This window comes from Drosophila arizonae, chromosome X (assembly GCF_054131065.1).
Source record: "Drosophila arizonae isolate 15081-1271.41 chromosome X, UAZ_ARI_1.0, whole genome shotgun sequence".
Taxonomy (NCBI): domain Eukaryota; kingdom Metazoa; phylum Arthropoda; class Insecta; order Diptera; family Drosophilidae; genus Drosophila; species Drosophila arizonae.
Genome location: NC_142927.1, coordinates 32,852,232 through 32,878,331, shown reverse-complemented (window position 1 = coordinate 32,878,331; position 26,100 = coordinate 32,852,232). Strand labels below are relative to the sequence as shown.

The 26,100-nt window shown below is 35.5% G+C and overlaps 2 protein-coding genes and 1 long non-coding RNA gene across 6 annotated transcripts in view; 1 reads left to right on the top strand and 2 right to left on the bottom strand.

Moving 5' to 3' along the window:
* The window catches only part of sbm (L-type amino acid transporter sobremesa), a 68,202-nt gene extending 43,825 nt beyond the window's left edge, over positions 1–24,377 (bottom strand). The window contains exon 1 of one of the 4 annotated variants that reach the window (XM_089474089.1): positions 24,017–24,377. In XM_089474089.1, the coding sequence (XP_089330215.1) occupies positions 24,017–24,166 (150 nt within the window). In that variant the 5' untranslated portion in view covers positions 24,167–24,377. The remainder of the gene's footprint in view (positions 1–24,016) is intronic. The other 3 variants (XM_089474085.1, XM_089474090.1, XM_089474088.1) reach the window with 3 other exon arrangements.
* Positions 88–22,275, bottom strand: LOC149268205 (uncharacterized). Its single transcript, XR_016271027.1, has 2 exons — positions 8,664–22,275; positions 88–7,546 (listed from the first exon to the last, which is right to left on the bottom strand). It is a non-coding gene; the product is annotated as an uncharacterized LOC149268205 (long non-coding RNA).
* A 950-nt stretch (positions 24,378–25,327) lies between the features above and the next one.
* Mrgn1 (Mahogunin ring finger 1) overlaps positions 25,328–26,100 on the top strand; it is a 30,561-nt gene continuing 29,788 nt past the window's right edge. The window contains exon 1 of the mRNA XM_089474081.1: positions 25,328–25,352. The gene's annotated coding sequence lies outside the window, so the exon portion shown is untranslated. The remainder of the gene's footprint in view (positions 25,353–26,100) is intronic.

Genomic DNA, 26,100 nt, shown 5'->3' with positions numbered 1-26,100 from the left:
TTTTTTATATTAGATTTCAATACATTTAAATTCAAATATATGCAAGTGCTTTAACAATAACTTTTCTTGTGGACTATCTTCATGCAATTTTTATACCCTGAACACATTGAAAATTGGAAATCAGGGTATAATGGTTTTGTTGAAATGTATGTAACAGGCAGAAGGAGGCGTGGCAGACCCCACAAAGTGTATATATTCTTGATCAGGGCGACGAGTTGAAATATTGAACTAATCATTTTCGAAGACTTTGAAGAAATATGCCATTTGCGAAAATTTTTTAACCGATTCGTTTAAAAGGATTAAAAGTGGGCTATAATGATGATAAGCACTGTAGCTTGTAAGTAAAGTAACAATGCACTAGACAGCGATTCCCTAAAACTTATACACTGAACCCCGCTACATTTGGAATTTTAAATATACTCCATGGCTTATACAACGCATACATTTTTAAACTCGCACTAACACAATAAAATAACATCTGAAAACAAAAAAAAAACAAGTAAGAAAACTCTAGTCGAGAGTGCTCGACTAGATACTACCTTGAAGCCAACTAATAAAAATGCCCATTTAGTATGGCTAAAATTTCAATTTCGATGTATTTAAAAATATAAATGAAATACAAAACTCAATAAAATATAAAAATATTTTGAACCAATTAAAAAAATTAACATCAGCTGCACCGATCGGGATTCGAACCGCGACTTCTCGATCGAGCGTTATGTCGCTAACACACTATGCCACGTCACTTCTGAAAGCTGCGCTGGCAAAACTCAAATAGATTCACTGCTGCAGCGCCATCTACCAAAACTAAACCAAACTAACAGCTGATGTGATTCAAAGAATGTTCCAGAAGAAGTTCGATGCTGTTGTAGCTGCTGCACGTGCGTTTGTTAATTGGCCAAATATTTGATTCTTTTTAATTAATTTTTGACTGAACGGAATTTAATGAAACTTTCAGCATATGATCTACATATTATATTGAATATTTGAGAAATTTAAAAAAACTAAAAATCATTCACAATTAGCTATAGTGGCATCTGACTTGAACTTGAATGTTTTTATTCGATAAAAACATAACGAGATGATTTATCGAATTTTAAAAGCAAACTCGACATCCGCGATATATATACGGTAATTTAAACAAAAAAATCAAGTCTCTAGCTCTTATATCTTCGGAAATCAACGCGTTCAAGCATACGGACAGACAGACAGACGGACAGGCCAAATCGACTCAGCTCGTCGCCCTGATCAAGAATATATATACTTTGTGGGGTCTGACACGCCTCCTTCTGCCTGTTACATACTTTTCACAAAACCATTATACCCTGATTTCCCATTTTCAATGGTTCTATATCCTGAACATATAAAAAGAACAAGGAAGAAAGGTCTAGTCGAGACAGCTCGAGATCTGAACCTTTCGATGAATGATGATATTTCACAAATAAAGTTTCAGATCTCTAGCGATTTCTCAGATAGACGTATGTACATGCAGCCCGATGGATAGATGTAGACAGGACTAAATCGACTCAATTCGTAGCCCTGATCAAGAATATTTATACTGTATGAGGCCCGTCACTGCTCCTTTTGCTTGTTACATACATTTCAACAAACCAGATTTCCCATTTTCAATGGCTTTGGGGTTATGGTTATTATACATAAGCACCTAGTCCAACATCACCTCATCAACGAGTATCACCTCAACCAACACCGCTACTTCTCTGTTCGAACGCGAAGTAGTGTTTAAACAAAAATGACAGCTGAAAAATAATTCAATTGACACTTCCGTTCTTAGAATAGTTTTTGTGTATATCTCATTTAGAGAGAAATGAGTGTGCTTGACACTGCTGCGTGACCTTTGCCAATTGGACAAAAATTGTATGTAATAAGCTCTGTGATACTCAAACATCATTGCTATTGAATTTATTGAAATCCAATTTGAGTTTTTGTGTGTGACCGCATAGACTGCAAAATCAATCTTAATTTTAATCTGGTTCTGAAAGTTTGGGATTTTTAGGACCTACATAATAAATGGAAATTTAATGAAACTAACATAGAATGGAATCAGTTTTGAGAATTTTTACATTTGTATAATCGACCCCTTAGTGAGTTGGCTTATTTATATTTAATTTAGTCGATTCTATCAAATTTGAGTCTTTACTGTAAGTTTAATTTGATTTTACAATTCACATGTAAATATACTCATACAGATATATATTTATTTTATTGTCATTTCTGATGCTGCTGATCGGGAAATTTTTATTCACCTCAAATAATTAGAATATACACTACGCGTCATCAGGTTGGATATAGGGGTGGGGGGTAAATTTTAACAAAACCCAAAATTGTATTAAGTGCATATAAGCATACATTAAAAATTTGGAGACTCTAGATTTAACGATATAGGAGATATAATTTACTTACTGATTTTCGATAAGGCTTTTATCGATAAAAAATAACGAGGAAAGTTATCGAATTTTTAAAGCAAAATGCGATGTCCGGTATACACGAACATTTTACAAAAAAGTTGAGGTCTCTAGCTCTTATATTTTCTGAAATCGACGCGTTCAAACATACGGACAGACAGACGGACGGACGGACAGACAGACAGACGGACAGGGCTAAATCAACTCAGCTCATCGCCCTGATCAAGAATATATACACTTTGTGGGGTCTGCCACGCCTCCTTCTGCCTGTTACATACAATTCAACAAAACAATATACCCTGATTTCCCATTGAAAATGGGTTCAGGGTATAACAAGTAAGAAAGCTCTAGTCGAGACTGCTCGACTACGAGATCCCCTGAACCCTTCGAGCAATAGCTGTTTCAATCATTTATCGCGTCTTTCTAATTACACAAAACACACACACACACACGGACACGGTGCATACACACACACGCATACACATACACACGCATACACATACACGTATATACACACATCATTTACCCACACGCACACACACAGAGATAAGCACGGTGCGCTTGGGTGCGAATTCAAACCCCGCGGAAAACTTGTTTTTGTTAATTGCAAATTTTTGTTATTTTAGCTTTTTTATATTTTATTAATTTTATAAAAATGTTTCCTTCCGTGTTATCAATGCCATTTTAAGCCTATTTATGTGCACAAATACATAAATAGATGGCTTACGCATATAAATGTCACAATATGGGCATTATAAATGCCAATTGCCACGCCCCTAGTAGCCGTAGACTCCCCATTTTTGGCCAGTTCTTGGAGCAACCGGTAACCTAAATGCAAAATTTGAATGCTTACGCTCAAACAATGTGAAAATAAGATATGCCACGACCCTCAAGAGGCGTAAAAATTATTTTTGGCGCATCGATAGAGGAGTCTACCAGTAACTCAAATATCCAAATTTGATGCTTCTAGCTCTTTAAGGAAGATATAAACTGTTGCGGTTTGCAACGCCCTTATGGGCGGACATATATCTACCATAGATCGTTGGACTTGGGTGGTCAACCCACATATATATACCAAATTTCAGGTCTCTAGCATCAATAGTGCCTAAAATATAGCAGAATTCGAAAAATCACTCTATCTTCAGGTCCGATTTGCCACGCCCCTAGTAGGCGTAGATTTATAATTTTTCACCCATTTTTATAGAATCGAAACATTAGCTTACGTGCATTTCAGCATTGTAGGTTTACAACTTTAGGAGATTAGGATTTTATCGGATTTGCCACGCTCCAATGGCAAATCCAAATTTCAGCTTTCTAGCTCTTCAACTAACATGATTTCTAGCATATCCGATTTGCCACGTCCCTAGTGGGTGGATCGGAAAAATGTTAACACTTTATAAATCGGGGATATACGAGTATGTGTTCCAAATTTCAAGTCTCTAGCTTCAATGGCGCCGAAATAGTTTGCGTTCATATGGACAGACGGACGGAAAGCAAGACGGACATTGCACAAAATCACTTTCGCATTTCACTTTCATTTCCTAGGTCCGTGTATATAACGCGCATATCATATATATATATTCTTTTTATATCGATAACTACTCTCGATATTTTATTATCGATCAAAAACCTTATCGTTATTTAATTATATCTCCTACACCTTTTGAGCTAGAGCTTGCAAATTTTAAATGTAGACTTATATACATATACAGTACCGAGCAAAAATGAGTGAATGTTTCACAACTTTGACTTTCATCACGCATAAAAATTAAACCATACAAGCAAATTAAGATTTTGTTTTTTATACTTGTTTATTAGTTTGTTCTTCACAAATAGAAAAAGTTGCAACGCTAAATAAGCTAAACTCAATTAATGAAAAATAAAAAACCAAAACAATCCACATAAACTCAATTTTGCACGTTTCATAATTGCCAATACTTTGGCTCTTCTACTTCTCTTCTCAGCCGAAATCATCCAGATTTCCCCATAACTTAGCTCCTTGGGTATTCTTCTTAGTCGTAGATTGAGCATGTAGATTTACCGTTATCTTAGTCCTTTTAATATTCTTATTTGTAAAGCGATTTGAAGCACATTTTCTTTTCGCAACAAATTTAAAATAATTGGTGAAATATAATTTTAAAATGTGGAAAATTTCAGTCGACATTGAAAATAGTGGTGTGTGCCTGACCGGGAAGGGATTTCCTTCGCTTATTATTGCCGAAAAGCTTTGAATCAGCCGAAATTTGACTCCGAAAACTCAAGTCAAAGGTTGCAAAAAACTGTTCTCGGGCTCTGATGCTCGCCTAATGATGTCGAAAATTAAGAAAAACAAGCTGCTAGCACCAAAGGGTGTTTCTCTAGTAATTAATAAAAATGTTAGCAAATGGACTGCTAGAAGAGAAATTCGTGGCTTCGGATATGTATCATTCGTTAAAAAACAAACCTGCATTGTCCGAAAAAAATTTGAAGGCGCGTTTGAAATTTGCAAGGGATCACAAAAACTGGAGCATTGATGATTGGAAACGAGTTGTCTGGTCAGATGAATTAAAATTTAACTGTTTCCAATCATATGGAAAGCAATATTGCTGGTGCAGACCTGGGGAACGCATTCAACGACATCATGTAAAGGAAATCGTCAAACATGGCTGCGGCAGCATTATGGTTTGGGGATGCTTCTCTTGGTAGAACGTTGATCCTCTACATAGAGGAAGGATTATATGAATATTCTTCAAACCCATCTTCCCAAATTCACTGATAAATGTGCGTGTCAACACAGAGAAAGGGTTTTCAACAAGATGGCGATCCAAAACATACTGTAAAGATTATTTAGGAATGGATAGGAAAGCAGAATTTTAAGCTAATTTTCGCTCCATACATATAGAGTCTATATATAAATCCTATCCCGACTTCAATCCTATTGAAAATCTGTGTTCAATAGTGAAAAGACGGCTGGGACAGTATGACGCAGCCCCAACGAACATTGACAGCTTATGGGAGCGCGTAGAAGCGGAGTGGAGCCAATTTCCGAAAGAAATGATTCAAAGTTTGGCTGAGAGCATGCCAAAAATTGTCAACAAAATTATTGCTAATAAGGGTTTTGGACTAAATATTAAATATGTATAGTTTTTTTTAGTTTTTAGTATTTTTTTTTTAACGTGCAAAATTGAGTTTATGTGGATTTTTTCGGTTTTTTATTTCTAATTTTTTGAATTTTGCTAATTTAGCTTTGCAACTTTTTTGTATTTGTTAAGAATACGCTAATAAACAAACACACAAAAAAATTTGCTGGTATGGTTTAATTTTTATGCGTGATGAAAGTCAAAGTTCTGTAACATTCACTCATTTTTGCTCGGTACTGTATATATTTTATATAATTTTCATTTTTGTTGTAATTTACCCCCCACCCCTATTTCCACCCCCTCACCCACACCTTTGTAAAAGTCGTATTACATTTACATACATTTTCACCATATGATTACGCTCTGAAAGTTTAATTAAGATTGTACGTCTAGAAATTAAATTATTCAACAAATAAATTCTTCTAATGTTGCCCACACTACAGCGCAGCCCAAGCGCAGTCGCTGCTTACTGTGCAGTTACCAGAGCGCGTTCTAATACGTGCGTGTGTATGTATATGTGTCGAAAAAAAGTGCAGACTGATTAGAATATCAGATTAGAGGGTTCAGGGTATCTCCTAGTCGAGCAGTCTCGACAAGTCTTCTTACTTGTTTTTTTTTTTACATTTTACAAAAAAATGTATTACAAAAAAACAAGTAAGAAAGCTGTAGTCGAGACTACTCGTATACGAAATCCCCTGAACCCTTGGAGCAATAGCTATTTCAATCATTTTTCGCGTCTTTCCGCTTACACAAGAAACACGCACACACACACACACACGCACGCACGCACACACAGGAATACATATACACACACACACACACACACACAAACATTTACACACACATACACAAACACAAGCATAAACACGCATGGGCGCAGTGTGCGCTTACTATGAGAACTTAATTGTTTAATAACTTTTTTTGTGGACATACGATCTTCAGATTATGATTATAACATGTATATGCATGCATTTGCCAAAGCACAAGTCTCTAGTATTTGAAATGCGCTTTTTACAAAAGTGATGGTGAGGGGGTGAATATAGGGGTGGGAGGTAAATTTTAACAAAACCCGAAATTGTATAAATTGCATATAAGCATACATTCAAAATTTGGAGACTCTAGCAATAAAGGTGTGGAAGATACAATTTTATAACTGGTTTTCGATAAGGTTTTTTATCGATCCAAAAAAAATCGGGATGAGTTATTGATTTTCAATGATAAACTTGATATCCGCACTGTAATTACGGACATTTAACTGAAATCGACGCGTTCATACATACGGACAGACGGACGGACAGACAGACGGACAGGGTCAAATCGACTCAGCTCGCCACCCTGATAAAGAATATATATACTTTATGGGGTCTGCCACGCCTCCTTCTGCCTGTTACATACATTTAACAAAACCATTATACCCTGATTTCCCATTGAAAATAGGTTCAGGGTATAGCAAGTAAGAAAGCTCTAATCGAGACTGCTCGACTACGAGATCCCCTGAACCCTTCGAGCAACTGATATTTCAATAATTATTTGCATATGCACACATAAACGCACACACACAGACATACGTACGCACGCATAAACACGCATTGGCTGCAGTGTTGGCCTACTATGAGAACTTAATTGTTTAATAACTTTTCTTGTGGATGGACTATCTTCATGAAACTTTTAGATTATGAATATAATATAGATATGCATGTATTTGCCAAAGCACAAGTCCCTAGTATTTGAAATACGTCTTTTATAAATTATGTGATGGTGAGGTAAATTTGGTAAATTTTGCTTAAGAGATGTTGCAGATATAAATTAATTAATGGTTTTCGTTCATGTTTTTAATCGATAACAAAATATCGGGGCAAGTTATCGATAGGAAACCTAGGAAACAACTTCTTCTGAGATCGACGCGTTCAAACATACGGACAGACGGACGGACGGACAAACAGGCGGACAGGGCCAAATCGACTCAGCTCGTCGCCCTGATCAAGAATATATACTTTGTGAAAGCTGAAAGACGCGAAAAATTATTGAAATAGCTATTACTCCAAGTGTTCAGGGGATCTCGTAGTCGGGCAGTCTCGACTAGAGCTTTCTTACTTGTTATTTATTTGTTTTATTTATTTATTTAATTATTATTATTATTATTTTTTTTTTTTTCTTGAGTACTTTGCCCTTATATCAATACATTTTTAATTTGTGCTGTTTTTGCCAGACCGTATATTGCGTTGCCATAGCCCAGCAAATAAATTGATCATTTTGTAATTATTATTTCTGATCATTAGCACCATCATCACCAATTAAATGGAAAAATGTGGGGTATCAACGAAGTGCTACAAAGTTTACGTTTCACGAGCTAAACAAGAATCAATTGAGTTAAATTGAAATGCGCACCGACAGCCAAAAGCAGTGCAACAGTCGTGAAACGAAACCAAATGTCAATTAATCTTATAATAAGTTGCAAAAAACTGAAGGAAATTATTAACATAATTGACAAGCACAGTTTTAATGGGCTTCTTTTTTCTTTTACTTTTACTTTTCCTAAATCAATAAAGCATATACTTCTTATATTACTTACTTATTTGACACTGAAAGAGAGACGAATCTGATTTGAATAGTAGGAGATTGGTAATAGTTACAAACAAGATTTTAGTTGGTGACAACATCAACTCGATGTTGTCAGTTTCAATTATATATTCATCTTAATGTCTAATACATAAATACATTTTTTCCGAGAGTTTGTTTCGTCACTTAAATATATGTATGATGTAGACCTTGGAAACGTGTGAAACAGTAGGCTAGCAGGTGATTTAGCATGTACACTTGGCCCCCGCTTAACACGGGGGTTTCGTTCCTAGAAATCCTCGTGTTCAACGAAATCGTGTTAAGCGAAACATGGATTCAATACAAAACAACTAAGGACCTTGCAGTCGGGCGATACCGATTTCAGAAGAGTCATTCACAGCAAAAACGCAGTCAACCAGAGTATAGTATATTGTGCAATTTTCAACTCTAGTGCACAACAAACAAGTAAGAAAGCTCTAGTCGAGACTGCTCGACTACGAGATCCCCTGAACCCTTGGAGCAATAGATATTTTAATAATTTTTCGCGTCTTTCAGCTTACACAAGAAACACGCACACACACACACATACACACACACACATACACAAACATTTACATACATATACACACACAAGCATAAACACGCATGGGCTGCAGTGTGCGCTTACTATGAGAACTTAATTGTTTAATAACTTTTCATGAAATTTTAAGATTATGATTATAACATGGATATGCATGTAAATGCCAAAGCACAAGTCTCTAGTATTTGAAATACGCTTTTTACAAAAGTGAGGGTGAGGGGATGAATTTAAGGGTGGGGGGTAAATTTTAACAAAAATCGAAATTGTATAAATTGCATATAAGCATACATTCAAAATTTGGAGACTCTAGCAATAAAGGTGTAGAAGATATAATTTTAGAACTGGTTTTCGATAAGGGTTTTTATCGATAAAAAAGATCGGGATGAGTTATCGATTTTTAATGATAAACTTGATATGCGCGCTGTAATTACGGACATTTAAAAAAAAAATTTGAAGTCTCTAGCTCTTACATCTTCTGAAATCGACGCGTTCATACATACGGACAGACGGACAGACGGACGGACGGACAGACAGACGGACAGGGCCAAATCAACTCAGCTCGTCGCCCTGATCAAGAATATATATACTTTGTGGGGTCTGCCACGCCTCCTTCTGCCTGTTACATACATTTCAACAAAACCATTATACCCTGATTTCCCATTGAAAATGGGTTCAGGGTATAAAAACAGGGCATGATCCCATTAAAATTGGAAAATCATCGATAGCTATTGCTATGATCATTGCATCATTGCATTCAAATTAGATACATATATAATTTATACAATTTTGACTTTTAATAATATATATTTATATCCATATATTAAATACCGGCTTCAAGCTAGCAGCAGATCAGCGCGTTTTTCCTATACATGTGCACACACTCATCGTCTATTCTATGCGTACAGACAGAAACGACCCTTTTCTCACATTCTTAGAATTTCGATTGATTGGACTTTCTGCCGTTACTGTAGTTTTGTCTGATGACGCTCTCTTATTAAGCTATTCTATTTTAGCAACTTGCTGGTCAAGAGCAGTGGTGCGGGTGCTAAAGGGGACGCAAGTAATGTTAGAGTAGGTTCGAACCTCTTCGGTGTTATTATTATTATTATTATTATTATTATTTTTTTTTTTTTTTCATACATATTTCGTTTTTTATAAAATATATATTCTATTGGGAAGGTGCGAGCTTGAACGAATGGCACTTAATACTCTTCTTTTTCTTAGTCGAATAATTTTATAAGTTTAAATTTGTTTCTGCTTAAATAGCCCTCAAATACATACATATGTATATATGTGTATATGTAAGTCTGCACGCATATCACCAGGCATTCCAGCCTTAAACACGCGCTTATTTGTATGTGTGTATGTATGCACACATAAATGCGTACTCTTGCATATTCTAAGAATCTCAGTTGCGATTGATTTGTCTTTGCATTGTTTTTGAGTTTCCAGCCGCTACACTGGCTTTTCTTTGCTATGTGGCGTCATAACAATAATGTGATTTCGTTTTAATTAATGCTGTTCGAAACGACGCGGTGGCGCTGTAGGCAGAAGCGCCGACGATCTTTATTTTAGTTATTTTGACAAACATGCTATTCGGCTTGGGTGCGAGTTCAAATCCGCGGAAAACACTTTTTTGTAAATTGCAAATTTTTTTGTTATTTTAGCTTTTTTATATTTTATTAATTTTATAAAAATGTTTCCTTCCGTGTAATCAATGCCTATTAAGCCTATTTATGTGTACAAATACATAAATAGATGGCTGACGCATATAAATGCCACAATATGGGCATTACCACGCCCCTAGTAGCCGTAGACTCCCCATTTTTGGCCAGCTCTTTGAACGAGCAACCGGTAACCTAAATGCAAAATTTGAATGCTTACGCTCAAAAAATGTGAAAATTACAGGGTATTTTTCGATATGAAACGCCCTTAAAAAGGCGTAAAAATTATTTTTGGGGCATCGATAGAGGAGGCTACCAGTAACTAAACTGCAGGAGATATAAACTTTTGCGGTTTGCCACGCCCCATATGGGCGGAAATATATCTACCACAGCTCGTTGGACTTGGGTGGTCAACCCGCATATATATACACCAAATTTCAGGTCTATAGCCTCAATAGTGTCCATATTATAGCCGAATTCGAAAAATCACTATATCTTCATGTCCGATTTTCCACGTCCCTAGTAGGCGTAATAAAAAATAATAACACCCATCTTTATAGAATTAAAACATCAGTTTACGTGCAAAATTTCAGCATTCTAGGTTTATAACTTTAGGAGATACAGTTTTGTCCGATTTACCACGCCCCCAATGGGCGGAGATATATCCGCCATAACTCGTGATCTTGGGTGGTCGACGCGGACCTACATACCAAATTTCAGCTTTCTAGCTCATCAACAAACATGATTTCTGGTATATCGGAAAATGCATTTTCCGATTTGCCACGCCCCTAGTGGGCGGATCGGGAAAATTTTACCAATTTATGAATCGGAGATATACACGAGTATGTGTTCCAAATTTCAAGTGTCTAGCTTCAATAGCGCCGAAATAGATTGCGTTCATACGGACAGACGGACGGACAGCAAGACGTACATTGCACAAGCCCAATATACTCTTTCACTTCGTGAATGAGTTTAATAAGGGGTTACGTTCTCAAAATTCAAAATTGGCAGAAAAAAAATCTTTTATTATTCAAGTTTGGTCCGTTTTTATTAAAGTTTCATACATTTGCTCAAAATTAACCAAAAGTTATTATGTACATATATGCCTTTAATAAATGCATAACATTCATATCTTCCAAATTAAAAGTTGGTATTCAATAAAAAAAAGGTGCTTCATATACTTAATTAACATGTTAAACGTTATAGAAACTTTAAAATGTTAAAATGTAAAGAGATCATATGTTTCAATTCATTACAAATTTGAAATGAATTTGGTCGCATTTATAGTTTAAGTCAGTTTGTTTCAACATGTTTTCTTTTTTGCTGGCTCGTGTTTGGTGGCCTTTAAAGCTTCTTTATAGCACTGCATTCGCGTAAGAACGAGGGCTTTAGCGTGTTAAAAGGGGGATGGGAGCAAATTTGTAACCGTGTAAGACCGAGTACGTGCTAAAAGAGGCCATGTTAAGCGAGAGCCAAGTGTATACGTCGAAACCGAATTCTCCCAAACTATATATTACCATCAGATTACTTAACTACTTATAAAAGTGAAGCTAAAGGTAGATTGAAAAAGCATCTAAACAGAACAATAAATAAATATGTTTTAAACAACACGTCAAAAGTGCCGACAGATTAGTTTTAATATTCCAGGACAAAACCATTCGTTTGACGCATGCGCCCATTTGTTTGTCCTTACCATGACATCATGTACGATTCGTAAGTATGTATAATAATATAAGGAAGCTGTACAACGGACATCTCCTGTCCAGGTCATAGCCCGCCCCAACTTTCCAGGATCAGTAAAACATTTAGTATACTAAAGCGATATGGCATGGGACCTCAATTTTTGTAATGTATAGCCCATACATTACAAAAATGGAGGTCCCACGCCATATCGACTGCATTTTTAAAGTATCTTCAAGCTTATGTATAAAAGAAGGTATTGTAAACACACGCTGCGGTAGCTGTTATAGCTAAAAGGGGATGCCTCAACGTCTATTTGCATATACATATGTATACATATATAATAAAAACAAGTAAGAACGTTGCAATCGGGCGATACCGAAAGCAGAAGACTCATTCACAGCCCAAACGCTGTCAACCAGAGTATATAGTGCAATTTTCAAGTCTAGTGCGCAGCAAAAGACACGGCATGATGCCATTAAAATTGGAAAATCATCGATAGCTATTGCATTCAAATTACATACATATATAATTTATACAACTCTGATTTTTATTATATATTTATATCCATACATTGGATACCGGCTTCAAGCTAACAGCAGATCAGCGCGATTTTCCTATGCTTGTGCACACACTCATCGTCTATTCTATGCGTACAGACAGAAGCGCGCCTTTTCTCACATTCTTAGAATTTCGATTGATTTCTGGACTTTCTAGCCGTTACTGTAGTTTTGTCTGATGACGCTCTCTTATTATTTTAGCAACTGATTGCTCGAGCAAAGCAGTGGAGCGGGTGCTAAGGGCGACGCAAGTAATGTTAGAGTAGCGGAGGCTCGAACCACAGTAAAGTGTTATTTTTTTTATTTTTTCATATATATTTCGTTTTTTATAAAATAGATATTTTATTGGGAAGGTGCGAGCTTGACTGAATGGCACTTAATACTTTTCATTTTCTTAGTCGAATAATTTTATAAGTTTAAATTTGTTTCTTCTTAAATAGCCCTCAAATACATATACGCAAATACATACATATGTATATATAATTATATACATAAGCCTGCACGCATAGCATCAAGCATTCCAGCCTTATACACGCGCTCATTTGTATGTGTGTATGTATGTACACATAAATGCGTGCTCTAGCATATTCTAAGAATCCCGTTGCATTGTTTTTGAATTTCCAGCCGCTACACTGGCTTTTCTTTGCTATGCGGCGTCATAACAATAATGTGATTTCGTTTTAACTACTCTTGATCGAAACGACGCGGTGGTGCTGTAGGCTGAAGCGCCGACGATCTTTATTTTAGCTATTTTGACAAACATGCTATTCGGCTTGGGTGTGAGTTCAAATCCCGCTGAAAACACTTTTTTGTACATTGCAAATTTTTGTTATTTTAGCTTTTTTATATTTTATTAATTTTATAAAAATGTTTCCTTCCGTGCTATCAATGCCTATTAAGCCTACTTATGTGTACATATACATAAATAGATGGCTGACGCATATAAATGTCGCAATTCGCGCACTGTAAATGCCGATTGCCACGCCCCTAGTGGCCGTAGACTCCTCAATTTTAGCCAGTTTTTAGAACGAGCAACCGGTTACCTAAATGCAAAATTTGAATTCTTACGCTCAAAAAATGTGAAAATTACAGGGTATTTTTCGATATGCCACGCCCCTAAAGAGGCTTAAAAATTATTTTTGGGGCATCGATAGAGGAGGCCACCAGTAACTTAACTATTCAAATTTGAAGCTTCTAGCTCTTAAACTGTAGGAGATATAAACTTTTGCGGTTTGCCACGCCCCCTATAGGCGGACATATATCTACCATACCTCGTTGGACGTGGGTGGTCAACCCGCGTATATATACTAAATTTCAGGTCTCTAGCATCAATAGTGCTTAAAATATAGCAGAATTCGAAAAATCATTATATCTTCAGGTCCGATTTGCCACGCCCCTAGTGGGCGTAGATATATAATTTTTTCACCAATCTTCATAGAATTAAAACATCAGCTTACATGCAAAATTTCAGCATTCTAGGTTTATAACTTTAGGAGATACAGTTTTATCCGATTTGCCACGCCCCTAATGGGCGGAGATATATCCGCCATAGTTTGTGATCTTGGGTGATCGGCGCGGACCTACATACCAAATTTCAGCTTTCTAGCTCTTCAACAAACATGATTTCTGGTATATCGGAAAATGCATTTTCCGATTTGCCACGCCCCTAGTGGGCGGATCGGGAAAATTTTAACACTTTATAAATCGGAGATATACACGAGTATGTGTTCCAAATTTCAAGTCTCTAGCTTCAATAGCGCCGAAATAGATTGCGTTCATACGGACAGACGGACAGACGGACAGACGGACGGACAGCAAGACGGACATTGCACAAAACCAATATACTCATTTCACTTTCGTGAATGAGTCTAAAAATAACTAGCGTTGCATAGGTATCGTATTTTTTATCGGAACACGAGTACACACGATTCAATACCTTGATAAATAAATCAAAAAAAACCTAGAAGTGCTCCACCTCCAAATATTCTTTATTTCACGCTGAATATACGTCTGTTGCATTTATTCTACCCTGCGAATGAGCTTATTCATGCATAACAAGTAAGAAGGATCTAGTTGGGACTGCTCGACTAGGAGATACCCAGAACCCTCCAAGGTGATATTTCAATCATTCTGCACTTCTTTCACGCACACATACATACACATGCATCCACAAGCACATGCTCTGCTAACTGTGCAGTAAGCAGCGACTGCGCTTGGGCTACGCTGCAGTGTGGGCAATATTATGAGAATTTACTTGTTGAATAATTTCTCTTGTAGACGGACAATCTTAATGAAACTTTCTGAGCGCGATTATACGGTTAAAAAAGTGTTAATGTGTGTACATTCTTTGTATCGATCAACTGTATATACACAGTAAATCTGAAGTCTCTAGGTCTAAAAGTGTTCAAATTAGGCAAAAAAAAATAAATTTTTCGATTATTCTCAATAAAAAGTTATCGAACAAATATGATAAAATTGTACTACGTATAGTACACACGAGTAGGCATGCCAAATTTCAGCTCTCTAGCTATTGTATCCTCTGAGATCGACGCCCTCATACGGACGGACGGACGGACGGACGGACAGACGGACAGGACTATATATTCTTGATCAGGGCGACGAGCTGAGTCGATTTGGCCTGTCCGTCTGTCTGTCTGTCCGTATGTATGACCGTGTTGATCTCAGAAGATATAAGAGCTAGAGACTTGATTTTTTTTATATCCGTATATATATATAGCACTTTCATACCCTTCCCACAAATAATCATCGAAACGCTTACAATTCGTTTACATGAGCGTAGCAAACTCTTTTAAGATTTCGGTGTATCCTTCACTCAAAGGAAGAGCTGGGAACCTCGCGAATAATTTTCAATTTTTGTGCGTTTCTGCTATTTGAGAGACCATAAATAGAGAGCATAAAGAGAGGGAGATAGAGAGTTAGGGAAAAAGCGCGCATAACCGTATTTAATTTTGTATCGTGTGCATTTCGTGGCAGCGGTCGCAGCGCACTGATTTTGTCGTGCCTTATTTTTACTGCTTGAGCCTCAAAGGACCGACCCGAGCAAATACGAAGTTGTCTGGTCTCTTCAGCACATTTTTTCGTCAGTGAAAAAAATGGTAATACATGTCTAGTCTATGTGTTCGCTGGTTAGTGATTCTCAGTGATGTCAATTTTATTTGGAAAGAAAAGGCAAAAATATCCGAAAAAACGACAGAAGACAGGACAAACAATTTTTTGTATGAACTTCCCATTTATACTACATTTGCAGATTCTTCAGTACGCCTTATTGTTGTCGTCTTCATCTCGGGTTATCCACGACATGAAATCTGGCTGCTCTAGCCAGCAATGGAGAAATTTTTGCCTATAAGCCTCCTTGGGCATTTTATCACTCTATTCGCATTGAACACAATTACAAACGATATCAATAATACCTACAAAGCACAGTGGTTTTTTTAAGTTTTTTTTGGCATAAAGTCAATTTTTTTTTTTTTTAGGTATTTCAGAATTTTGTTAATTTTTATTTTTTAAACATTCTAGTTAGACAAAAAAATATTTAACTTTAACATTTGACGCAATAGTTTTCTGTTAGAGCGCTGTTAAAGTCAGTTGTTTATATACCATATGTTTTGTAGGAAATTGGCGGCAAAAGTTTAGCAACTTTAATTGTTTGTTTTGGCGAAAGTTTACACAAAAGTGAAAAGATTTAATATGGAAAACGGTTGTCCAGGTATTGAAAACAATAGTTTATTTTTAATTGTATCGTTTTTATGTGTTTCTGTTTAGTTGTACCGTGTTTTGTAAATGTGTATTTTCAGAATGAACTTAACAAGCGTAGTTGTGTTTCGTGGATCAGTACTTTTGTATGGCAAAGCGTTGCAAAAGGTTTTATATGCAGAGTTATTAACAAATTTGTACAGATTAATATGAAACTAATCTTTTTTGTCCGAATCCACACGTTTTCGATCAAATTTAATTTTTCTAGTACAATATGAGTTTAGTCGTGCTAATCTGGTTGACATTTGGAGCAAAAACAATCGCTCAGTCGACGCAGTACAACAACATATATTGGCAAATATTGCAGAAAAACACTTAGATGAGGAGAACATAAGCTTAATAAATCAAAAAGTTAAAGGCTTTGTAAATTACATTCGTAAGCACCTGCCGAAGTGTAATTCAACTCTTGAAAGATTTAAGATAAAACACTCGGAATGGCTTGGCAAAAGCTTATTCATTGACATCACTGGTCAATATGCCTTAACAAATAAAATGGGTCGCCCAAAATGTGATTACGAAAGCGCTGGTCCACGTCTAAAAAGAAAATTAGCCGCCGAAATTTCTAAAGAGAATAACAATTCATCTCCCTTACTCATACATGCAGCCACAGTTTCAGCTAAAAAATCAAATGAAAAGAATTTGGCTATTGTTTTAAAAGCAGCTGGGAATTGTGAGAGTATTGATGATATAAAAAAAAAACTTTTTACGGATGAACCAAAACAAATGTCACCCGACAGTGCTCTTGCTTTTATATTGGAAAACGGATTCACAAAAAGCCAGTACATAAGTATCCAAAGAAATTCAAAGATTTACGGTTGTGATATATAGTTTGTGATATATAGATATAAGTTTGACCTGGAAGCACGAAAAAGACTGTTGCAATCAAAAATGATGAAAGAAATGGGCCTAAATGTAGACAAGCCTCTTCCAAATGGCAGTGGCAACTCAAATGATGGCAACACAGCGAGAAGGGCGTTTTCAAATCCAGCTTTACTGTCATCAATTCTACATTTTGATTTTGACATTCTGCAAAGTTTTCATACTATTTTAACGACAATTAACTGCGAATACAGCATAAACTCGGAAAAGTTTAAAGCCTTCTGTGTGAAAGTTTTTGTGGCATATCACGATAAATATCCTTGGTATCCCATGTCGCCCACAGTTCACAAAATCTTAGTACATGGGCACCAAATAATAGATACATGTTTAGTTCCTGTAGGCTGCCTTGGGGAACATGCATCTGAATCAAGAAATAAACTATACAAAAGCGATAGAAGAGGCCACGCAAGAAAATGCAGTCGACTAGACAACATCACTGATGTTTTTAATAGATCAATGGATAGTTCGGATCCATTGCTGTCTAGCACCTTTTTTAAAAAAGGATCGCAGCGAATCAAGTTAAAAGTAATACCAGCAGAAGTGATATCCCTACTACAAGAACCACTTATAGAAATACCTTCGGAAAATAATGAAGTGGATTCGTCAGACGAGGAAGATGAGGGTGAACTTGAGATCATTGCTTCAGAAGATGAATATTTTGAGCTAGAATAAAGTAAACCTAATTAAAAATTTGTTAAATTGATCTATTCTTTTAAATATATTTACTTAAATTTCATTTCTTTATAATTATTTTTTTCTTTTTTAAAATAAAAAATAAAAAAAAGTATTTTATGCAACATTCACCAATATCGGCCAGATCGGTTATATGGCAGCTATATGAAATAATGCCCCAAATCATATAAAACTTGGTAGGTCATCTAAGGAGCGTAAAATATTCATACTATCCAAATTTCAATATAATAGCTTTCAATTTAGAGTTTATGCCAAAAAAAACTTAAAAAAAACCACTGTGCAAAGCACCTACACAGTTCAATTTTTCACAATTCAGTTTAGCACGGTTCTTAGCCAAATATCGGTACAGAATTTAGCATATGTATCTAATACCACCAACCAGAGAACACATAGACTAGACATCTAGAACAAATTTTTTCACCGACGAAAAAATGCGCTGAGACTACACAACTTCGTATTTGCTCGGCTCAGTTTCTTGAGGCTCAAGCAGTGAAAATATTGCACGACAAAATCAGTATGCCGCAATTTGCTCAGGCAGCGCACATGTTTCCAGAGACTGCAGGTGTTGTGTGCTTGCCCATCGCGAAATCATATTCTTTATGCGTATCAACGCTTTCATACCCTTCCCACGAATAACCATCGAAACGCTTACATGTTGCTTGCATGAGCGTGACAAACGCTTTTATGATTTCGGTATACCCTTCACTCAAAAGGAAAGAGCTGGGATCGTCGCGAACAATTTTCAATTTCTGTGCGCAGCTGCTATTTGAGAGGCCATAGAGAGAGAGAGATAGAGTGAGAGAGAGAGAGTAGGACAAATAGCGCATAGCCGTGCTTCATATAAGAATGGCACCATTTCGTTGGAGCGCTTGCAGCACACTGATTTTGTCGTGCAATATTTTCACTGCTTGAGCCTCAAGAGACTGAGCCGAGCAAATACGAATACGAATACCAACGAGATTGGGAACACTGCTGGATCCAAGGTTCAAAAGAGAAGGATTTTCGTCACCATTCCACACGAAAGAGGCTATGAAATTTCTGGGAATTGAGCTAATACTTTTAAATAAAGATTTGCAGCCGCCAAAAGAGATCTCTCCAAAACCGAATGAGGCAACCGAACCAAGCCAACGATTTTTTAAAAGAGTAAAAAGAAATATAGAGCAAAAATTTCAAAACGACAGAGCTGACTCCATAGTTCACATCCGGAATTATTATACAAATCGTAATAAAAACCAATGGGTTTTGTCTTAATTTCTTTTTTTTTTTTTCAAACTGCCATGGAGGCAATTGTTTTTGTTATTATTATAATATAATTTTAAGGAGCATAGTGAATTTGAGCTTTAATGAATTGCTGTTTTAGGTTTAAGTTAATGAAAAATAATTTGTTATACGACTTTGTTCGGTTAAATAAATTTGTTTTTGTTTGATGCTGTTGCTTTTATTTTAATCTTGAAATGGTTGCCATTTTATCCATTAATAATTAATATAAATATTATAAAAGATTATAAGCAAGAAAATTAACATTTAAAAGAAGTGTTCGATATATCGTTTTTATCGATCTTTTTCTCTGAAAATATCGTGAATATCGATATTACGGAATATCGATTCTTTTGCAGCACTACTACGTCAACAACATTTCACATTCATGTTATAACATACTCCTGTTATGTTCAATGGTAATTACATATACATATAAATCTACTAACCATAAAGAGCTCGCAAATGAGAGTTGATTGTTTTTTCGTATATGCTCTGCTTCGTATCATAACCGAAAAAATTGTACACACGATCTCGTTCTGAGCGGCACTCTTTGTTTTGTTTAGAATCGGTTTCGGTCAGACGCATTGCAATGACTCATTCGTGTGACGCTCTCAAATAACAATCGCGTAAGGACTAATACGATTTTCGCTCACACAAAGACTCGCAGCAAAAGACTGTTTGACTAAAACACTCAACAGAAATGATCTTTGCCTTCGTGTGCATGTAAATACATGCATACATACATACAGTGACGAACTAAATTATTGGCACAGCAAGGTTTTTAAACTTTAAAGCAATTTTTCAAATGTTTTGCAACGTTTTTTTTATGAAACAAAAAATGAACTGAAAAATAGAAAAGGTAATTTTTTAAATTATACAAAAAAAAATATTACGAAAAACTTCATCGTACATTTTTTTTTAAATTAAATAACCAAAAATATACCTAAATTTTACTGAACAAAATTGGGCAAAATCATTAGGCAATTTTACTATATGTTATGTTTCTTTATTTAAAGCTTCGCAAACTTCAATTTTAATATAGAAAATGTTGTAAGAATTCAGCATATTTTTGTACTTTTCTTAATAATGGCACCTAAGCTAAAAGAGACATCGATAACTCAGAGGAAAATTATCCTGCATTTGAACTATCAAGGCAAATTTTATGCATAAACCAGAGAGATAATAGAAAGAAACCGATTTTCTATTCGAACGTGCAGCGCTCCAAGGAAGCCGCAAATCTGCAAAGTTCATAAACATACACGTCGCCTTAAGTTGGTGAACAGCCATGAATGCAGGAAAATCGTTCGAAAGGTGCAAGTGAATCCCGAAATAACATCTACACAGATTGTTGCTGAAGTTACAAAAGAAATGGGGAAGAATATGCACCCGATTACGATACGAAGAGTACTGCACATGGCCAAATACAAAGTGCGTGTGGCTAGACGAAAACCGTGCATCAAAGGTACTTATAAAATTAAGCGTTTGGACTACGCTGCGGAATATTTTGGAGTCAAGTCTTGTTCTGTAATGAGTGAAAATTCAATATATTTCGATCGGATGCCGAATACTTCGTTTCACAAAAACAATATTACGCCAAGCATTAAGCATGGTGGTTGTGGGGTGATGGTCTGGGGTTGCATATCTACTGCAGGTGTGCCCGAACTGGTATTTGTAGACGGGATAATGGACAAACATTTGTATCTAAATGTTTTGAGTGACAACCTTTGAAAAAATTCTGAAAAGCTACAACTACCAAGCTCGTTCACATTTCAACATTATATGTCAAAATATAGCTACCGCCCATGTGTTACCGCACCCACCACTATCTCCAGACCTAAATAGAATTGAACGCTTGTAGAAAGAATTGGATAGGCGCATCTCAAATCGGGTAATAACAAAACAAGCTCTTATTGAGAAATGGCAAAAAATTATTAAAGACGTCACTCAAAAAAATTTTTTTTCGATGCCAAACCTATTATTAGCCATTATTAAAGTTTTAAGGATACATACCCAATGTTAATTATAGTTATTATCAAATTTGTTCATAAAATTTTTGTTTTTAAATTTTTTTTTTTTTTTTTTTTTTTTTTTTTTTTTTTTTTTTTTTTGGTATGCCAATAATTTTGTTCAGCAAAATCGAGGTTTATTTTTGGTTATTAAATTAAAAAAAAAAAAAAAAGTATGGTAATGTTTTTCGCAATATTTTTACTGTATAATTTAAAAAAAAAAAAAAAAAAAAACCCCAAGTCTATTTAGTACATTTTTTGTTTCACTAAAAAAACGTTAAAAAACTATTACAACATTGCTTTAAAGTTTAAAAAGCTTGCTGTGCCAATCATTTAGTTCGTCACTGTACATATGTATGTAAAAGAACGCAACAATCGCGTGTTATTACCCATACATACGCAAAAGACTGTTTGCTTCATTTAACTCAATCAAACGATCAGTGTTTGACTTGAGGAAACGAAAACAGAAACAACTATCTCTCAGCAAAAAACACTTTGACTAACAAACTCAGCAGAAAATGTTTTTGCCTTCGTGTGCATGTAAATACACGCATACATACATACAAAAAGAACGCAGCAATCGCGCGTGATTACCCATACAAACGCAACTTACCGTTTGCTTCATTTAACTCAAGCAAACGATCAGTGTTTGACTTGAGCGAAACGAAAACAGAAATTACAGTCTCACTCAGAGCGTGAGCAGATCTAAAGCTAGGTACACACGATGCAAATAATTTGCAGCAAGTTGATTGCTGCAATCAAATTTGCACGTTTGAACACGAGTGCAAACATTTTACTGCAAACAAAAAATTTGCAATAACTGTTTGCGGCAACTTTTTTTGCTTGTAGTCTGAACACAGAATTTTGCCGTTAACTTGGTTGCGTCAGTTGCTTGCTTGTTTGCATGTGCTGTTTGCTTTCAGCCGCAGTATTGCAGCAAGCAAAGCAAAATGTGGGAAAACGATTGAATTAATTGAATTATACAAGAATTTTTTAGTTTTATGGGATGTTTCGTCAGCAGACTTTAAAAATACATATGTATAAAAAACAAAATGCTTATCGCGAAATTGCTGAAAAAAATTACTTTTTCTAATCAAAAATTGAAATCATTGAGTGACATGCGAATATCATCGCCATATTCTAGCTCTTTTAAAAGGTTCTGATGCACTCCTTTTTCATCTCTTTTAGAAATTCACTCTTTCACCCAACACTTTTTTTTTTTTTTTTTGGCAGACTTTGATCTCATTTTTCTTTTTTTTTTTTTTCGTTTCATCAAAATTGCTAATATAGCAACAGCAGCAACTCTCGATTGTTGTGCCGACATATGTACATACAGTGAACCAATAATGTCTTCGTACAGCAGCAACTTTTTTCTTTGGGAACGAAAAAACCATATAAATAGTAAAAAACTAATAAAAATTTTGATGCAGTCTTATTATCTTATATATTAATCTTAATTTACAAAAAAAAAAAATTATGTCAATATGTATGTATGAACCATGTATATATGTATGTACATAATATAAACACGTCGTTATTCCTTGAATTTTTCAATTCAACTGAACTACCAAATGAATGTCACTTGCAAGCAGTGCAAACAAAAACAAAAAATGAAAACACGTGTAGACATTAATGCAATATATTGCACGAAATAGCCATGCAAAAGTTTGCGTGCAAAGCGAAAATTGATTGCAGCAAGTAATTTGCATGCAATATTTGCATTGGTGTAAGCATGTGTGCAAACTTTTGCTGCAAATTATTTTCAGGTTGCTGCAAATTGTTTGCATCGTGTGTACCTAGCTTAAGCCAGTCGCGACAAAATGAGTTTTAATTTGCTCTAAATTAATTTCCAGCTGTGTTTGTATGTATGCATGTATGCATGGACGTATACATATGTATGCATTTCATATACAGATATGGATGTATGTATATACAGTGGGTCAAAAAAGTATTGGCACACTTGAAAAATCAAACTTCTAAGAGACGTAACTTTTTTTTGAACACAGCTATAAATAAATGAAAAACGGTATTTGTTAAAACCATGTTTTCTAATATTATTTAACAAAAAAAATTAATTTCTAGTTTGGTTCACTTGCGCAGAACTAAAATATAAATATAGGCACAAATTATTGGCACAAAAGGCGTAATCAGTCATTTTCATAGGTAGTCAATCACGTATATTTCTCCAACGGTATCTTAAGTAATTGACAAGCTTTTAAGAGGGCAGTAATAATATGTACATACATACACACTTGTATGTACATACATATGTACATATGTTGAAACAGTTTTATTAGGCTTGGGAGAGTATGTTTGTTTCTTTGTCACACTATTAGGATCTTTTGCCCATGTGAAGCGTATTTTCATTAGGTTAGGCTAGCTGGTGTTTCGCAAGTAATTATCCACATTTGTACGTACATACATATGTAGCCCAGCATGGTGTGCGTTTCCCCGCCAAATATTTAGGTTGGTTTTTATTTTTAGCGCATGCGTATGAGTGCATAGTAAAACCTGAGTATTATTGAGGTTTCAACTTTCATGTCTCAGTGACGCCCACATTATTGTTTTTTTAAGCACATATGTACATATGTGTATGTATGCATTGATATTATCCATTAATGATTAGTAAGTTATTTTTTAAGCGCATCCGGAACGGCGTCACATGCTGCACCACACTCTATGTATGTCTACATATGTATGTATGTATGTACATACAATGTCACTGTATGATCTGCCACTTAACTCAACAAATATTGAACACAAAAGATTCACACTTGCCAAAAAATATACAATACATAAATACATATGTATGTACATACATGATACGTAATATTTTCCATACTGGTAGCTGATTTGCCATTTGAAGGCGTAATGAGTCCACTCACCATCGGCATAAATATGATTTGTGTTGCTTGGTTGGACATGCTGATACATGACTTGATGTAGTGCACCAATGTCGTCACTTTCATGTCACTTTAAACACTACAGGAGAATGAAAGCATCCGCGTTGGGCTCTGAGTATTTATACATATGTATGCATGTATGTATGAATGTTTGCAAAGCGCCAGAAGTTGCGTCGCTGCCACCGTCGTTACTGGTGATACTACTGCTATCGCTGCGGCCTACTGCTGTCGCGCTGCTGCTATAGCTTTTACACCCTGTTTCCACATAAAGGTTGATTACACTCTGCAACACAAAAAAGTAAACAAATTAGAGCACAGTCTTATTTCTGATTTTTATATATTTTTATGGTGATTTTACTGACTTTTTAATGGGTTGTAAAATAAAATTAATTAACTTTTTGATAAAACAAAAAAATGTTGAAAATTTATTACAATACATGGAAACATACATATGTATGTATGTATGCATGTAGTACATATGTACATAGAAACATTTGTGTGACGTCAGCATTGCAGTTCGTCTCTCTCTCTTTCTCTATACTCTCTCTCTAACAATGTCTTTTGATCAGAGCTTGCAAATGAGAGTTGAGCGTTTTTTCGTTTATTCTCTTTCTCGCATCATAACCAAAAAAATTGTGCAGACACGTCTCACTCTGAGCGTCACTCTCTGTTTTCTTTAGCATCTGTTTCGCTCAGACGCAATGCAATGACTCATTCGTGAGACGCTCTCACATGAGTGTCGCGTAAAACTAACACGATTTTCCCTCACACAAAGCCTCTCAGCAAAAAACACTTTAACTAAAAAACTCAGCAGAAAATGTTTTTGCCTTCGTGTGCATGTAAATACACGCATACATATGTACATACAAAAAGAACGCAGCAATCGCGCGTGATTACCCATACAAACGCAACTTACCGTTTGCTTCATTTAACTCAAGCAAACTATCAGTGTTTGACTTGAGGAAACGAAAAAAGAAACAACTGTCTCCCTCAGAGCGCGAGAGAGCTAAAACGCGACAAAAACAGTTTCTGTCTGAGTTTTTTTGACTGTGTCAGTGAAAGACACTTTTTTGCAGACAACGAAAAAGTGTTAACAGTTATTTGCGAGCTATGCTTTTGATGCTTAAATGTGTTGTCATTACATACAATGTGTGTATTTTTTTCGGCATGTATTTTTCTCGGCATGTCGTAAATGCCGAATGTCTTTAAAAGCGAAGACGTATGTATTAAGCGGAGGCTCTTTCACATACAAGTATGAGCATACTATAATAAATATACATGCATATATAATATATGCTATATACATATATAGTATATATATGTATATACTTATATATAACTACGTACATACATATGTATGTATGTAACTATTTAATTTTATTATTGATTTTGTAGAATAGTGTTTTCATTTCTTCAATGGTAAACTTTCTGCTATGGCTTTTCTCTTTGACGAGCTTTTGCCTGCCCTTAAAGTTAAAAGAGAACAAGTAAGAAAGCTCTACTCGAGACTGCTCGACTACGAGATCCCCTGAACCCTTCGAGCAACTGATATTTCAATAATTATTCGCATATGCATACATACACGCACACAAACATACGTACGCACGCATAAACACGCATTGGCTGTAGTGTCGGCTTACTATGGGAACTTAATTGATAAATACCTGATCTTTTGGATGGACTATCTTCAGGAAACTTTCAGATTATGAATATAACATAAATATGCATGTATGTATTTGCCAAAGCACAAGTCTCTAGTATTTGAAATGTGAATTGGTGAATTGTGGTTAGGGGGTAAATTTAAACAAAAACCGAAATTGTATGAAATGCATATAAGTATACATATACAATTTGAGAGTCCAGCTTTAAAGATGTAGGAGATATAAATTTATTACTGGTTTTCGATAATGTTTTTAATCCATAACAAAATAACGGGGCAAGTTATCTATACACGGACCTAGAAAAAAATTTCAAGTCTCTAGCTCTTATATCATATGAGA